The 18,749-nt window shown below is 41.3% G+C and overlaps 1 protein-coding gene across 1 annotated transcript in view; it reads left to right on the plus strand.

The window, feature by feature from the left end:
* The window catches only part of LOC106592114 (high affinity cAMP-specific and IBMX-insensitive 3',5'-cyclic phosphodiesterase 8A), a 107,839-nt gene that overhangs the window by 34,512 nt on the left and 54,578 nt on the right, over positions 1–18,749 (plus strand). The window contains exons 3-4 of the mRNA XM_082957998.1: positions 8,175–8,365; positions 15,352–15,408. Of these exons, the coding sequence (XP_082814124.1) occupies positions 8,175–8,365; positions 15,352–15,408 (248 nt within the window). The remainder of the gene's footprint in view (positions 1–8,174; positions 8,366–15,351; positions 15,409–18,749) is intronic.

An 18,749-nucleotide genomic window follows, 5' to 3' on the forward strand; every position in this document is an offset into this window, starting at 1 on the left:
GGAGTTATTTACCCAGTCAGATATAGAGGAGTTATTTACCCAGTCAGATATAGAGGAGTTACTTACCGAGTCAGATATAGAGGAGTTATTTACCCAGTCAGATATAGAGGAGTTATTTACCCAGTCAGATATAGAGGAGTTATTTACCCAGTCAGATATAGTGTAGTGATGAGGAGTTATTTACCCAGTCAGATATAGAGGAGTTATTTACCCAGTCAGATATAGAGGAGTTATTTACCCAGTCAGATATAGAGGAGTTATTTACCCAGTCAGATATAGAGGAGTTATTTACCCAGTCAGATATAGTGTAGTGACGAGGAGTTATTTACCCAGTCAGATATAGAGGAGTTATTTACCCAGTCAGACATAGTGTAGTGGTAAGAGGAGTTATTTACCCAGTCAGATATAGAGGAGTTACTTACCCAGTCAGATATAGAGGAGTTATTTACCCAGTCAGATGTAGAGGAGTTATTGACCCAGTCAGATATAGAGGAGTTATTTACCCAGTCAGATATAGAGGAGTTATTTACCCAGTCAGATATAGTGTAGTGACGAGGAGTTATTTACCCAGTCAGATATAGAGGAGTTATTTACCCAGTCAGATATAGAGGAGTTACTTACCCAGTCAGATATAGAGGAGTTATTTACCCAGTCAGATATAGAGGAGTTATTTACCCAGTCAGATATAGTGTAGTGATGAGGAGTTATTTACCCAGTCAGATATAGAGGAGTTATTACCCAGTCAGATATAGAGGAGTTATTTACCCAGTCAGATATAGAGGAGTTATTTACCCAGTCAGATATAGTGTAGTGATGAGGAGTTATTTACCCAGTCAGATATAGAGGAGTTATTTACCCAGTCAGATATAGAGGAGTTATTTACCCAGTCAGATATAGTGTAGTGACGAGGAGTTATTTACCCAGTCAGATATAGAGGAGTTATTTACCCAGTCAGACATAGTGTAGTGGTAAGAGGAGTTATTTACCCAGTCAGATATAGAGGAGTTATTTACCCAGTCAGATATAGAGGAGTTATTTACCCAGTCAGATATAGAGGAGTTATTTACCCAGTCAGATATAGTGTAGTGACGAGGAGTTATTTACCCAGTCAGATATAGAGGAGTTATTTACCCAGTCAGATATAGAGGAGTTACTTACCCAGTCAGATATAGAGGAGTTATTTACCCAGTCAGATGTAGAGGAGTTATTTACCCAGTCAGATATAGAGGAGTTATTTACCCAGTCAGATATAGAGGAGTTATTTACCCAGTCAGATATAGTGTAGTGACGAGGAGTTATTTACCCAGTCAGATATAGAGGAGTTATTTACCCAGTCAGACATAGTGTAGTGGTAAGAGGAGTTATTTACCCAGTCAGATATAGAGGAGTTATTTACCCAGTCAGATATAGTGTAGTGACGAGGAGTTATTTACCCAGTCAGATATAGAAGAGTTATTTACCCAGTCAGACATAGTGTAGTGGTAAGAGGAGTTATTTACCCAGTCAGATATAGAGGAGTTATTTACCCAGTCAGATATAGTGTAGTGACGAGGAGTTATTTACCCAGTCAGATATAGAGGAGTTATTTGCCCAGTCAGATATAGTGTAGTGACAAGAGGAGTTATTTACCCAGTCAGATGTAGAGGAGTTATTTACCCAGTCAGATATAGAGGAGTTATTTACCCAGTCAGATATAGTGTAGTGATGAGGAGTTATTTACCCAGTCAGATATAGAGGAGTTATTTACCCAGTCAGATATAGAGGAGTTATTTACCCAATCAGATATAGAGGAGTTACTTACCCAGTCAGATATAGAGGAGTTATTTACCCAGTCAGATGTAGAGGAGTTATTGACCCAGTCAGATATAGAGGAGTTATTTACCCAGTCAGATATAGAGGAGTTATTTACCCAGTCAGATATAGTGTAGTGACGAGGAGTTATTTACCCAGTCAGATATAGAGGAGTTATTTACCCAGTCAGATATAGAGGAGTTACTTACCCAGTCAGATATAGAGGAGTTATTTACCCAGTCAGATATAGAGGAGTTATTTACCCAGTCAGATATAGTGTAGTGATGAGGAGTTATTTACCCAGTCAGATATAGAGGAGTTATTTACCCAGTCAGATATAGAGGAGTTATTTACCCAGTCAGATATAGAGGAGTTATTTACCCAGTCAGATATAGAGGAGTTATTTACCCAGTCAGATATAGTGTAGTGACGAGGAGTTATTTACCCAGTCAGATATAGAGGAGTTATTTACCCAGTCAGACATAGTGTAGTGGTAAGAGGAGTTATTTACCCAGTCAGATATAGAGGAGTTACTTACCCAGTCAGATATAGAGGAGTTATTTACCCAGTCAGATGTAGAGGAGTTATTGACCCAGTCAGATATAGAGGAGTTATTTACCCAGTCAGATATAGAGGAGTTATTTACCCAGTCAGATATAGTGTAGTGACGAGGAGTTATTTACCCAGTCAGATATAGAGGAGTTATTTACCCAGTCAGATATAGAGGAGTTACTTACCCAGTCAGATATAGAGGAGTTATTTACCCAGTCAGATATAGAGGAGTTATTTACCCAGTCAGATATAGTGTAGTGATGAGGAGTTATTTACCCAGTCAGATATAGAGGAGTTATTTACCCAGTCAGATATAGAGGAGTTATTTACCCAGTCAGATATAGAGGAGTTATTTACCCAGTCAGATATAGAGGAGTTATTTACCCAGTCAGATATAGTGTAGTGACGAGGAGTTATTTACCCAGTCAGATATAGAGGAGTGATTTACCCAGTCAGACATAGTGTAGTGGTAAGAGGAGTTATTTACCCAGTCAGATATAGAGGAGTTATTTACCCAGTCAGATATAGAGGAGTTATTTACCCAGTCAGATATAGAGGAGTTATTTACCCAGTCAGATATAGAGGAGTTATTTACCCAGTCAGATATAGAGGAGTTATTTACCCAGTCAGATATAGTGTAGTGACGAGGAGTTATTTACCCAGTCAGATATAGAGGAGTTATTTACCCAGTCAGACATAGTGTAGTGGTAAGAGGAGTTATTTACCCAGTCAGATATAGAGGAGTTACTTACCCAGTCAGATATAGAGGAGTTATTTACCCAGTCAGATGTAGAGGAGTTATTGACCCAGTCAGATATAGAGGAGTTATTTACCCAGTCAGATATAGAGGAGTTATTTACCCAGTCAGATATAGTGTAGTGACGAGGAGTTATTTACCCAGTCAGATATAGAGGAGTTATTTACCCAGTCAGATATAGAGGAGTTACTTACCCAGTCAGATATAGAGGAGTTATTTACCCAGTCAGATATAGAGGAGTTATTTACCCAGTCAGATATAGTGTAGTGATGAGGAGTTATTTACCCAGTCAGATATAGAGGAGTTATTACCCAGTCAGATATAGAGGAGTTATTTACCCAGTCAGATATAGAGGAGTTATTTACCCAGTCAGATATAGTGTAGTGATGAGGAGTTATTTACCCAGTCAGATATAGAGGAGTTATTTACCCAGTCAGATATAGAGGAGTTATTTACCCAGTCAGATATAGTGTAGTGACGAGGAGTTATTTACCCAGTCAGATATAGAGGAGTTATTTACCCAGTCAGACATAGTGTAGTGGTAAGAGGAGTTATTTACCCAGTCAGATATAGAGGAGTTATTTACCCAGTCAGATATAGAGGAGTTATTTACCCAGTCAGATATAGAGGAGTTATTTACCCAGTCAGATATAGTGTAGTGACGAGGAGTTATTTACCCAGTCAGATATAGAGGAGTTATTTACCCAGTCAGATATAGAGGAGTTACTTACCCAGTCAGATATAGAGGAGTTATTTACCCAGTCAGATGTAGAGGAGTTATTTACCCAGTCAGATATAGAGGAGTTATTTACCCAGTCAGATATAGAGGAGTTATTTACCCAGTCAGATATAGTGTAGTGACGAGGAGTTATTTACCCAGTCAGATATAGAGGAGTTATTTACCCAGTCAGACATAGTGTAGTGGTAAGAGGAGTTATTTACCCAGTCAGATATAGAGGAGTTATTTACCCAGTCAGATATAGTGTAGTGACGAGGAGTTATTTACCCAGTCAGATATAGAAGAGTTATTTACCCAGTCAGACATAGTGTAGTGGTAAGAGGAGTTATTTACCCAGTCAGATATAGAGGAGTTATTTACCCAGTCAGATATAGTGTAGTGACGAGGAGTTATTTACCCAGTCAGATATAGAGGAGTTATTTGCCCAGTCAGATATAGTGTAGTGACAAGAGGAGTTATTTACCCAGTCAGATGTAGAGGAGTTATTTACCCAGTCAGATATAGAGGAGTTATTTACCCAGTCAGATATAGTGTAGTGATGAGGAGTTATTTACCCAGTCAGATATAGAGGAGTTATTTACCCAGTCAGATATAGAGGAGTTATTTACCCAATCAGATATAGAGGAGTTACTTACCCAGTCAGATATAGAGGAGTTATTTACCCAGTCAGATGTAGAGGAGTTATTGACCCAGTCAGATATAGAGGAGTTATTTACCCAGTCAGATATAGAGGAGTTATTTACCCAGTCAGATATAGTGTAGTGACGAGGAGTTATTTACCCAGTCAGATATAGAGGAGTTATTTACCCAGTCAGATATAGAGGAGTTACTTACCCAGTCAGATATAGAGGAGTTATTTACCCAGTCAGATATAGAGGAGTTATTTACCCAGTCAGATATAGTGTAGTGATGAGGAGTTATTTACCCAGTCAGATATAGAGGAGTTATTTACCCAGTCAGATATAGAGGAGTTATTTACCCAGTCAGATATAGAGGAGTTATTTACCCAGTCAGATATAGAGGAGTTATTTACCCAGTCAGATATAGTGTAGTGACGAGGAGTTATTTACCCAGTCAGATATAGAGGAGTTATTTACCCAGTCAGACATAGTGTAGTGGTAAGAGGAGTTATTTACCCAGTCAGATATAGAGGAGTTACTTACCCAGTCAGATATAGAGGAGTTATTTACCCAGTCAGATGTAGAGGAGTTATTGACCCAGTCAGATATAGAGGAGTTATTTACCCAGTCAGATATAGAGGAGTTATTTACCCAGTCAGATATAGTGTAGTGACGAGGAGTTATTTACCCAGTCAGATATAGAGGAGTTATTTACCCAGTCAGATATAGAGGAGTTACTTACCCAGTCAGATATAGAGGAGTTATTTACCCAGTCAGATATAGAGGAGTTATTTACCCAGTCAGATATAGTGTAGTGATGAGGAGTTATTTACCCAGTCAGATATAGAGGAGTTATTTACCCAGTCAGATATAGAGGAGTTATTTACCCAGTCAGATATAGAGGAGTTATTTACCCAGTCAGATATAGAGGAGTTATTTACCCAGTCAGATATAGTGTAGTGACGAGGAGTTATTTACCCAGTCAGATATAGAGGAGTGATTTACCCAGTCAGACATAGTGTAGTGGTAAGAGGAGTTATTTACCCAGTCAGATATAGAGGAGTTATTTACCCAGTCAGATATAGAGGAGTTATTTACCCAGTCAGATATAGAGGAGTTATTTACCCAGTCAGATATAGAGGAGTTATTTACCCAGTCAGATATAGAGGAGTTATTTACCCAGTCAGATATAGAGGAGTTACTTACCCAGTCAGATATAGAGGAGTTATTTACCCAGTCAGATATAGAGGAGTTATTTACCCAGTCAGATATAGAGGAGTTATTTACCCAGTCAGATATAGTGTAGTGACGAGGAGTTATTTACCCAGTCAGATATAGAGGAGTTATTTACCCAGTCAGACATAGTGTAGTGGTAAGAGGAGTTATTTACCCAGTCAGATATAGAGGAGTTATTTACCCAGTCAGATATAGAGGAGTTATTTATCCAGTCAGATATAGAGTTATTTACTCAGACAGATATAGTGTTACCATGGCTACGTTCAGCAGGGTACTGGTAATGTTACCAAGGTTACATTCAGCAGGGTACTGGTAATTTTACCAGGGCCAATTGTAAAACTTTCTCGAACATTGTAGATAGAAATTCCGTGAATAGAGCCGTTGTTTTTCCTTCTTCAACATGTCAGATCGGCATGTTTGTTCTTCATAGCATATTTCTATCTAAACGTTTCGTCCAACTGAACACGCCCCAGGTTGTTAGCTATAGCTAGTTAATGAGGTAACATGACTGAACAAGGTTTAGCCTAAAGAAATGAACTATAGAAAGAAAAAAACGTTTTCTCTCAGGAAAAGGAGACTTGGCTACATTGGCTAAGGATCCTGTATATGAAATGCAGTGGGAGAACTGGGAGGGCTAGACTATCATTTCAGACAGCCTACTTTTCTATAACCTATTCAAGCTCCCGGTCTCCTAGCTCCTGGCCTCCTAGCTCCCGACCTCCTAGCTCCCGGCCTCCTAGCTCCTGGCCTCTTGACTTCTAGCTCCCGGCCTCCTAGCTCCTGGCCTCTTGACTTCTAGCTCCTGGCCTCCTATCTCCTGGCCTCTTGGCTTCTAGCTCCTGGCCTCCTAGCTCCCGGCCTCCTAGCTCCCGGCCTCCTTGCTCCCGGCCTCCTAGCTCCCGACCTCCTAGCTCCCGACCTCCTAGCTCCCGGCCTCCTTGCTCCCGGCCTCCTTGCTCCCGGCCTTCTTGCTCCCGATCCCCTATCTCCCGACCTCCTAGCTCCCGGCCTCCTAGCTCCCAACCTCCTAGCTCCTAGCTCCTGTCCTCCTAGCTCCTGGCCTCCTGTTCTCCTAGCTCCTGGCCTCCTGGTCCTAGCTCCTGACCTAGCTCCTGACCTCCTACCTCCCGGCCTCCTAGCTCCCGGCCTCCTAGCTCCCGGCCTCCTAGCTCCCGGCCTCCTAGCTCCCGACCTCCTAGCTCCCGGCCTCCTAGCTCCCGACCTCCTAGCTCCCGGCCTCTTGACTTCTAGCTCCCGACCTCCTAGCTCCTGGCCTCTTAGCTCCCGACCTCCTAGCTCCCGGCCGCCTAGCTCCTCCCGGCCTCCTAGCTCCCGGCCTCCTAGCTCCCGACCTCCTACCTCCCGGCCTCCTAGCTCCCGGGCCTCCTACCTCCCGACCTCCTAGCTCCCGACCTCCTAGCTCCCGACCTCCTAGCTCCTGGCCTCCTGGTCCTAGCTCCCGGCCTCCTAGCTCCCGGCCTCCTAGCTCCTGGCCTCCAAGCTCCTGACCTCCTAGCTCCTGACCTCCTAGCTCCTGGCCTTTTGACTTCTAGCTCCCGGCCTACTAGCTCCCGGTCTCCTAGCTCCTGGCCTCCTAGCTCCCGACCTCCTAGCTCCCGGCCTCCTAGCTCCTGGCCTCTTGACTTCTAGCTCCTGGCCTCCTAGCTCCTGGCCTCTTGACTTCTAGCTCCTGGCCTCCTAGCTCCTGGTCTCTTGGCTTCTAGCTCCTGGCCTCCTAGCTCCTGGCCTCCTGGACTTTAAGTGAACAGAGAGACGTCTTTGTACCTTTAACTCAGTTTTGCAGTTGTGATGCAAACCGTGAGACTGCTGAACAAACTTCCCATTCTGTACATTGATTGTGTCTCCTGCCAACTGGTCCACGATGACGTCTGTTAGGCCCAGTGACTCATCGAGCTACCTGCCTTCTCTCACTCTCTCTCTCTCTCTCACTCTCTCTCTCTCTCTCTCTCTCTCTCTCTCTCTCTCTCTCTCTCTGTGTGTGTGAGTGTAGGTGTGTGTGTGTGTGTGTGTGTGTGTGTGTGTGTGTGTGTGTGTGTGTGTGTGTGTGTGTGTGTGTGTGTGTGTGTGTGTGTGTGTGTGTGCCACAGCGAAACCTATGTGAAAGTATGCTGCTTGGTAGGAGGGTGTATGTGTATGCTCTCTGACTGTGTGTGGTTGTTTGTGCGCACCCCTAACCTCTCCCCTTACAGGTACTGTTAGTATTTTACCTTTAACCCCTAACCTCTCCCCTTACAGGTACTGTTAGTATTTTACCTTTAACCCCTAACCTCTCCCCTTACAGGTACTGTTAGTATTTGACCTTTAACCTCTAACCTCTCCCCTTACAAGTACTGTTAGTATTTCACCTTTAACTCCTAACCTCTCCCCTTACAGGTACAGTTAGTATTTGACCTTTAACCTCTAACCTCTCCCCTTACAGGTACTGTTAGTATTTGACCCCTAACCTCTCCCCTTACAGGTACTGTTAGTATTTGCCAAAGAGGACAGCCAGAATAATGGGTTCTGCTGGGCGTGTGAGAAGGCCAACTTCAAGTGTAACGTGGCGAGGACGCCAGAGGCGGCGCTGGAGTGTTTCCAGGAAAAGCACCACGACCTCGTCATCATCGACCACAGACATTCCAGATACTTCGACGCTGAATCACTATGCCGGTACATTATCTTGTTATATCAGCAGGTTAGGTATATGGTGGTACATTACCTTGTTATATCAGTAGGTTAGTTATATGGTGGTCCATTACCTTGTTATATCAGTAGGTTATGTATATGGTGGTACATTACCTTGTTATATCAGTAGGTTAGGTATATGCTGGTACATTACTTTGTTATATCAGTAGGTTAGGTATATGGTGGTACATTACCTTGTTATATCAGTAGGTTAGGTATATGCTGGTACGTTACCTTGTTATATCAGTAGGTTAGGTATATGCTGGTACATTACCTTGTTATATCAGTAGGTTAGGTATATCCTGGTACGTTACCTTGTTATATCAGTAGGTTAGGTATATCCTGGTACGTTACCTTGTTATATCAGTAGGTTAGATATATGGTGGTACATTACCTTGTTATAGCAGTAGGTTAGGTATATCCTGGTACGTTACCTTGTTATATCAGTAGGTTAGGTATATCCTGGTACGTTACCTTGTTATATCAGTAGGTTAGGTATATCCTGGTACGTTACCTTGTTATATCAGTAGGTTAGGAATATGCTGGTACATTACCTTGTTATGTCAGTAGGTTAGGAATATGCTGGTACATTACCTTGTTATATCAGTAGGTTAGGTATATCCTGGTACGTTACCTTGTTATATCAGTAGGTTAGGAATATGCTCGTTCTGATATGTTCCCGCTGAAGCACTATGCCGGTAGGTGATCTTACTTTGCTGGTATGTTACAATGCCGGTAGGTGATCTTACTTTGCTGGTATGTTACAATGCTGGTAGGTGGCCTTACTATGCCGTTAGGTGATCTTACTTTGCTGGTATGTTACAATGCCGGTAGGTGGCCTTACTATGCTGTTAGGTGACCATACTATGCCGGTAGGTGACCTTACAATGCCGGTAGGTGACCATACAATGCAGGTAGGTGGCCTTACAATGCAGGTAGGTGACCTTACTATTCAGGTAGGTGACCTTACTATTCAGGTAGGTGACCTTACTATTCAGGTAGGTGACCTTACTATTCAGGTAGGTGACCTTACTATTCAGGTAGGTGACCTTACTATTCAGGTAGGTGACCTTACAATTCAGGTAGGTGACCTTACTATTCAGGTAGGTGACCTTACTATTCAGGTAGGTGACCTTACAATGCAGGTAGGTGACCATACTATGCCGGTAGGTAACCTTACTATGCTGGTATGTTACTATGGTGGTAGTTGATCTTACTATGTTGGTATGTTACTATGGTGGTAGTTGATCTTACTATGTTGGTATGTTACTATGGCGGTAGGTGATCTTACTATGCCGGTAGGTGATCTTACTATGTTGGTATGTTACTATGCCGGTAGGTGATCTTACTATGCCGGTAGGTGATCTTACTATGCTGGTAGGTGATCTTACTATGCTGGTATGTTACTATGCTGGTACGTGATCTTACTATGCTGGTATGTTACTATGTCGGTAGGTGATCTTACTATGCTGTTATGTTACTATGCTGGTAGGTGATCTTACTATGCTGGTATGTTACTATGCTGTTATGTTACTATGCTGGTAGGTGATCTTACTATGCTGTTATGTTACTATGCTGGTAGGTGATCTTACTATGTTGGTATGTTACTATGCCAGTAGGGGATCTTACTATGTTGGTATGTTACTATGCCAGTAGGTGATCTTACTATGCTGTTATGTTACTATGCCGGTAGGTGATCTTACTATGTTGGTATGTTACTATGCCAGTAGGGGATCTTACTATGTTGGTATGTTACTATGCCAGTAGGTGATCTTACTATGTTGGTATGTTACTATGCTGGTAGGTGATCTTACTATGTTGGTATGTTACCATGCCGGTAGGTGATCTTACTATGCCGGTAGGTGATCTTACCATGCTGGTATGTTACTATGTTGGTATGTTACTATGTTGGTAGGTTTTCTTACTATGTTGGTATGTTACCATGCTGGTAGGTGATCTTACTATGCCGGTAGGTGATCTTACTATGCTGGTATGTTACTATGCCGGTAGGTGATCTTACTATGTTCGTATGTTACTATGCCGGTAGGTGATCTTACTATGCTGGTAGGTGATCTTGCTATGCTGTTATGTTACTATGCCGGTAGGTGATCTTACTATGCTGGTATGTTACTATGCAGGTAGGTGGTCTTACTATGTTGGTATGTTACTATGCCGGTAGGTGATCTTACTATGCCGGTAGGTGATCTTACTATGCCGGTAGGTGATCTTACTATGTTGGTATGTAACTATGCTGGTAGTTGATCATACTATGTTGGTATGTTACTATGCCGGTAGGTGATCTTACTATGTTGGTATGTTACTATGCTGGTATGTTACTATGCTGGTAGGTGATCTTACTATGCTGTTATGTTACTATGCCGGTAGGTGATCTTACTATGTTGGTATGTTACTATGCCGGTAGGTGATCTTACTATGCCGGTAGGTGATCTTACTATGTTGGTATGTTACTATGCCGGTAGGTGATCTTACTATGTTGGTATGTTACTATGCTGGTAGGTGATCTTACTATGCCGGTAGGTGATCTTACTATGTTGGTATGTTACTATGCCGGTAGGTGATCTTACTATGTTGGTATGTTACTATGCTGGTAGTTGATCATACTATGTTGGTATGTTACTATGCCGGTAGGTGATCTTACTATGCCGGTAGGTGATCTTACTATGCCGGTAGGTGATCTTACTATGTTGGTATGTAACTATGTTGGTATGTTACTATGCTGGTTGGGTATGTTACTATGCTGGTATGTTACTATGCTGGTTGGGTATGTTACTATGTTGGTGTGTTACTATGTTGGTATGTAACTATGTTGGTATGTTACTATGCTGGTTGGGTATGTTACTGTGCTGGTATGTTACTATGCTGGTATGTTACTGTGCTGGTATGTTACTATGCTGGTATGTTACTATGTTGGTATGTTACAATGTTGGTATGTTACTGTGCTGGTATGTTACTATGCTGGTATGTTACTATGCTGGTTGGGTATGTTACTATGCTGGTGTGTAACTATGCTGGTATGTTACTGTGCTGGTATGTTACTATGCTGGTATGTTACTATGCTGGTATGTTACTATGTTGGTATGTTACTGTGCTGGTATGTTACTGTGCTGGTATGTTACTATGCGGGTATGTTACTATGCTGGTATGTTACTATGCTGGTATGTTACTATGCTGGTATGTAACTATGCTGGTGTGTATGCTGGTATGTTACTATGCTGGTATGTTACTATGCTGGTATGTTACTGTGCTGGTATGTTACTATGCTGGTGTGTTACTATGTTGGTTGGTTACTATGCTGGTATGTTACTATGTTGGTTGGTTACTATGCTGGTATGTTACTATGCTTGTATGTTACTATGCTGGTATGTTACTATGCTGGTATGTTACTGCGCTGGTATGTTACTATGCTGGTATGTAACTATGCTGCTGTGTTACTATGTTGGTTGGTTACTATGCTGGTATGGTACTATGTTGGTTGGTTACTCTGCTGGTATGTTACTATGCTTGTATGTTACTATGCTGGTATGTTACTATGCTGGTATGTTACTGTGCTGGTATGTTACTATGCTGGTATGTAACTATGCTGGTATGTTACTATGCTGGTTGGGTATGTTACTATGCTGGTATGTAACTATGCTGGTATGTAACTATGCTGGTGTGTTACTATGTTGGTATGTAACTCTGCTGGTATGTTACTATGCTGGTATGTTACTATGCTGGTATGTTACTATGCTGGTGTGTTACTATGCTGGTATGTTACTATGCTGGTATGTTACTGTGCTGGTATGTTACTATGCTGGTATGTTACTATGCTGGTATGTTACTATGCTTGTATATTACTATGCTGGTATGTAACTCTGCTGGTATGTTACTATGCTGGTATGTTACTATGCTGGTATGTTACTATGCTGGTGTGTTACTATACTGGTATGTTACTATGCTGGTATGTTACTATGCTGGTATGTTACTATGCTGGTGTGTTACTATGCTGGTATGTTACTATGCTGGTATGTTACTATGCTTGTATGTTACTATGCTGGTATGTTACTGTGCTGGTATGTTACTGTGCTGGTATGTTACTGTGCTGGTATGTTACTATGCTGGTATGTTACTATGCTGGTTGGGTATGTTACTATGCTGGTATGTAACTATGCTGGTATGTAACTATGCTGGTGTGTTACTATGTTGGTTGGTTACTATGCTGGTATGTTACTATGCTGGTATGTTACTATGCTGGTATGTTACTATGCTGGTGTGTTACTATGCTGGTATGTTACTATGCTGGTATGTTACTATGCTGGTATGTTACTATGCTGGTGTGTTACTATGTTGGTTGGTTACTATGCTGGTATGTAACTATGCTGGTGTGTTACTATGTTGGTTGGTTACTATGCTGGTATGTTACTATGCTGGTATGTTACTATGCTGGTGTGTTACTATGCTGGTATGTTACTATGCTGGTATGTTACTATGCTGGTATGTAACTATGCTGGTATGTAACTATGCTGGTGTTTTACTATGTTGGTTGGTTACTATGCTGGTATGTTACTATGCTGGTGTGTTACTATGTTGGTTGGTTACTATGCTGGTATGTTACTATGCTGGTATGTTACTATGCTGGTATGTTACTATGCTGGTGTGTTACTATGCTGGTATGTTACTATGCTGGTTTGTTACTATGCTGGTATGTAACTATGCTGGTATGTAACTATGCTGGTGTGTTACTATGCTGGTATGTAACTATGCTGGTGTGTTACTATGTTGGTTGGTTACTATGCTGGTATGTTACTATGTTGGTTGGTTACTATGCTGGTATGTTACTATGCTGGTGTGTTACTATGTTGGTTGGTTACTATGCTGGTATGTTACTATGTTGGTTGGTTACTATGCTGATATGTTACTATGCTGGTTGGTTACTATGCTGGTATGTTACTATGTTGGTTGGTTACTGTGCTGGTATGTTACTATGCTGGTATGTAACTATGCTGGTATGTTACTATGCTGGTGTGTTACTATGCTGGTATGTTACTACGCTGGTGTGTTACTACGCTGGTATGTTACTATGCTGGTATGTTACTATGCTGATGTGTTACTACGCTGGTGTGTTACTGTGCTGGTATGTTACTATGCTGGTATGTTACTATGCTGGTATGTTACTATGCTGGTATGTTACTATGCTGGTTGGTTACTATGCTGGTATGTAACTATGCTGGTATGTTACTATGCTGGTCGGTTACTATGCTGGTATGTTACTATGCTGGTATGTTACTATGCTGGTTGGTTACTATGCTGGTTGGTTACTATGCTGGTATGTTACTATGCTGGTGTGTTACTATGCTGGTATGTTACTATGCTGGTGTGTTATTGTGCTGGTGTGTTACTACGCTGGTATGTTACTACGCTGGTATGTTACTATGCTGGTATGTTACTATGCTGGTATGTTACTATGCTGGTATGTTACTATGCTGTTTGGTTACTATGCTGGTATGTAACTATGCTGGTATGTTACTATGCTGGTCGGTTACTATGCTGGTATGTTACTATGCTGGTATGTTACTATGCTGGTTGGTTACTACGCTGGTATGTTACTATGCTGGTATGTTACTATGCTGGTGTGTTACTACGCTGGTGTGTTACTGTGCTGGTATGTTACTATGCTGGTATGTTACTATGCTGGTATGTTACTATGCTGGTATGTTACTATGCTGGTTGGTTACTATGCTGGTATGTAACTATGCTGGTATGTTACTATGCTGGTCGGTTACTATGCTGGTATGTTACTATGCTGGTATGTTACTATGCTGGTTGGTTACTATGCTGGTTGGTTACTATGCTGGTATGTTACTATGCTGGTGTGTTACTATGCTGGTATGTTACTATGCTGGTTTGTTATTGTGCTGCTGTGTTACTACGCTGGTATGTTACTATGCTGGTATGTTACTATGCTGGTATGTTACTATGCTGGTATGTTACTATGCTGGTTGGTTACTATGCTGGTATGTAACTATGCTGGTATGTTACTATGCTGGTCGGTTACTATGCTGGTATGTTACTATGCTGGTATGTTACTATGCTGGTTGGTTACTATGCTGGTATGTTACTATGCTGGTTGGTTATGTTCATATTAACTAATAAAATCCTTTATTTGACCAGTTTGTCCCATTGAGGTCAAAATACCTATTTTTCAAGGAAGACCTGGTCACAATACACTGTGCTAGACAATACTGTGTTTTGCTGTTTCCACACACACATAGAAATGTTGTGACCCACCTAATGCAGCATCCTTACTGACTAGATGGGTTTCCCAAATTGGAACGATGGGTTTTCTAGTTTCTGCGGTGTGCCTGTCCTCAGACCTAAGTCCCCTGCTACCTGGTGAAGTCAGGTCCCTTCTCAACTAGCAACAGCTCTCCCCCCTCCCCCCTCCACACACCACTCTATCTTTAGCCCGGGCCCAAACCAAAAACAAGTTTACAAACATTAATTGACTCTGGCCGTAGCCTGTATGTTAACCTTATTCATCTTGGCCAGTCTATAGGTTCAGTGTACACGCAGGGCTCTCTGTGGAGAACTAAAGCTTCTTTATGGTGACTGGCTGAAGAGAAACCACAGCCGGATGACCACGACTGCTACACTGCATTCTTTCACTGGGCCTAGATCTGCTCATAGAGCTGCACCACAGGGCCTAGGCCTGCTCATGGAGCTGCACCACAGGGCCTAGGCCTGCTCACAGAGCTGCACCAGTCGTGCACACAGAGCTTTGGTCTGGGAGAATTTGAGCTGCACCACAGGGTCTAGTCCTACTCACAGAGCTGCACCACAGAGCCTAGTACTGTTAGTCTTGAACCAGAGCTTGAAAAACTGGAGCTCCATTGATTTGATGGCTCTGTGGCAGTTTCCACCAGTATGTTTTCTAGCTAAATGATAAATGTGTGTCTTTGTTTTCCTTTCAGGTCAATCAGGGCGGTGACCTCTTCAAAAAACACTGTGATAGTGGCTGTAGTAAAAAGGTATGTTTCCCTCTGCTCCCTCCTCTCTTTATGTCCTGATAGTCTCCATCTATATACCAGTCACTATGATCATAGTCTCATCTATATACCAGTCGCTATGAGTGTAGTCTCATCTATATACCAGTCACTATGAGTGTAGTCTCCATCTATATACCAGTCACTATGATCATAGTCTCATCTATATACCAGTCGCTATGAGTGTAGTCTCCATCTATATACCAGTCACTATGATCATAGTCTCATCTATATACCAGTCACTATGATCATAGTCTCCATCTATATACCAGTCGCTATGAGTGTAGTCTCCATCTATATACCAGTCACTATGATCATAGTCTCCATCTATATACCAGTCAGTATGAGTGTAGTCTCATCTATATACCAGTCACTATGATCATAGTCTCATCTCTATACCAGTCACTATCAGTGTAGTCTCCATCTATATACCAGTCACTATGATCATAGTCTCATCTATATACCAGTCACTATGACCATAGTCTCATCTATATACCAGTAACTATGATCATAGTCTCATCTATATACCAGTCACTATGAGTGTAGTCTCATCTAAATACCAGTCATTATGAGTGTAGTCTCATCTATATACCAGTCACTATGATCATAGTCTCCATCTATATACCAGTCACTATGATCATAGTCTCATCTATATACCAGTCACTATGAGTGTAGTCTCATCTATATACCAGTCACTATGATCATAGTCTCATCTGTATACCAGTCACTATGAGTGTAGTCTCCATCTATATACCAGTCACTATGAGTGTAGTCTCATCTATATACCAGTCACTATGAGTGTAGTCTCATCTATATACCAGTCACTATGAGTGTAGTCTCCATCTATATACCAGGCAGTATGAGTGTAGTCTCATCTATATACCAGTCACTGTTAGTGTAGTCTCCATCTATATACCAGTCACTATGAGTGTAGTCTCCATCTATATACCAGTCACTATGAGTGTAGTCTCCATCTATATACCAGTCACTATGAGTGTAGTCTCCATCTATATACCAGTCACTATGAGTGTAGTCTCATCTATATACCAGTCACTATGAGTATAGTCTCATCTATATACCAGTCACTATGAGTGTAGTCTCATCTATATACCAGTCACTATGAGTGTAGTCTCCATCTATATACCAGTCACTATGAGTGTAGTCTCCATCTATATACCAGTCACTATGAGTGTAGTCTCATCTATATACCAGTCACTATGAGTGTAGTCTCCATCTATATACCAGTCACTATGAGTGTAGTCTCATCTATATACCAGTCACTATGATCATAGTCTCCATCTATATACCAGTCACTATGATCATAGTCTCATCTATATACCAGTCACTATGAGTGTAGTCTCATCTATATACCAGTCACTATGATCATAGTCCCATCTGTATACGTCACTATGAGTGTAGTCTCCATCTATATACCAGTCACTATGAGTGTAGTCTCATCTATATACCAGTCACTATGAGTGTAGTCTCCATCTATATACCAGTCACTATGATCATAGTCTCATCTATATACCAGTCACTATGAGTGTAGTCTCCATCTATATACCAGTCACTATGATCATAGTCTCATCTATATACCAGTCACTATGAGTGTAGTCTCATCTATATACCAGTCACTATGATCATAGTCTCATCTATATACCAGTCACTATGATCATAGTCTCCATCTATATACCAGTCACTATGAGTGTAGTCTCATCTATATACCAGTCACTATGAGTGTAGTCTCCATCTATATACCAGTCACTATGAGTGTAGTCTCATCTATATACCAGTCACTATGAGTGTAGTCTCATCTATATACCAGTCACTATGAGTGTAGTCTCATCTATATACCAGGCAGTATGAGTGCAGTCTCATCTATATACCAGTCACTGTTAGTATAGTCTCCATCTATATACCAGTCACTATGAGTGTAGTCTCCATCTATATACCAGTCACTATGATCATAGTCTCATCTATATACCAGTCACTATGATCATAGTCTCCATCTATATACCAGTCACTATGATCATAGTCTCATCTATATACCAGTCACTATGATCATAGTCTCCATCTATATACCAGTCACTATGATCATAGTCTCATCTATATACCAGTCACTATGAGTGTAGTCTCATCTATATACCAGTCACTATGATCATAGTCCCATCTGTATACCAGTCACTATGAGTGTAGTCTCCATCTATATACCAGTCACTATGAGTGTAGTCTCATCTATATACCAGTCACTATGAGTGTAGTCTCCATCTATATACCAGTCACTATGATCATAGTCTCATCTATATACCAGTCACTATGAGTGTAGTCTCCATCTATATACCAGTCACTATGATCATAGTCTCATCTATATACCAGTCACTATGAGTGTAGTCTCATCTATATACCAGTCACTATGATCATAGTCTCATCTATATACCAGTCACTATGATCATAGTCTCCATCTATATACCAGTCACTATGAGTGTAGTCTCATCTATATACCAGTCACTATGAGTGTAGTCTCCATCTATATACCAGTCACTATGAGTGTAGTCTCATCTATATACCAGTCACTATGAGTGTAGTCTCATCTATATACCAGTCACTATGAGTGTAGTCTCATCTATATACCAGGCAGTATGAGTGCAGTCTCATCTATATACCAGTCACTGTTAGTATAGTCTCCATCTATATACCAGTCACTATGAGTGTAGTCTCCATCTATATACCAGTCACTATGATCATAGTCTCATCTATATACCAGTCACTATGATCATAGTCTCATCTGTATACCAGTCACTATGAGTGTAGTCTCATCTATATACCAGTCACTATGAGTGTAGTCTCGTCTATATACCAGTCACTATGAGTGTAGTCTCATCTATATACCATTCACTATGAGTGTAGTCTCATCTATATACCAGTCACTATGAGTGTAGTCTCATCTATATACCAGTCACTATGAGTGTAGTCTCATCTATATACCAGGCAGTATGAGTGCAGTCTCATCTATATACCAGTCACTATGAGTGTAGTCTCCATCTATATACCAGTCACTATGAGTGTAGTCTCATCTATATACCAGTCACTATGATCATAGTCTCCATCTATATACCAGTCACTATGAGTGTAGTCTCCATCTATATACCAGTCACTATGAGTGTAGTCTCATCTATATACCAGTCACTATGACCATAGTCTCATCTATATACCAGTCACTATGAGTGTAGTCTCATCTATATACCAGTCACTATGATCATAGTCTCATCTATATACCAGTCACTGTGAGTGTAATCTCCATCTATATACCAGTCACTATGAGTGTA

This window comes from Salmo salar, chromosome 11 (assembly GCF_965601325.2).
Source record: "Salmo salar chromosome 11, fSalSal1, whole genome shotgun sequence".
NCBI classification, from domain to species: Eukaryota; Metazoa; Chordata; class Actinopteri; order Salmoniformes; family Salmonidae; genus Salmo; species Salmo salar.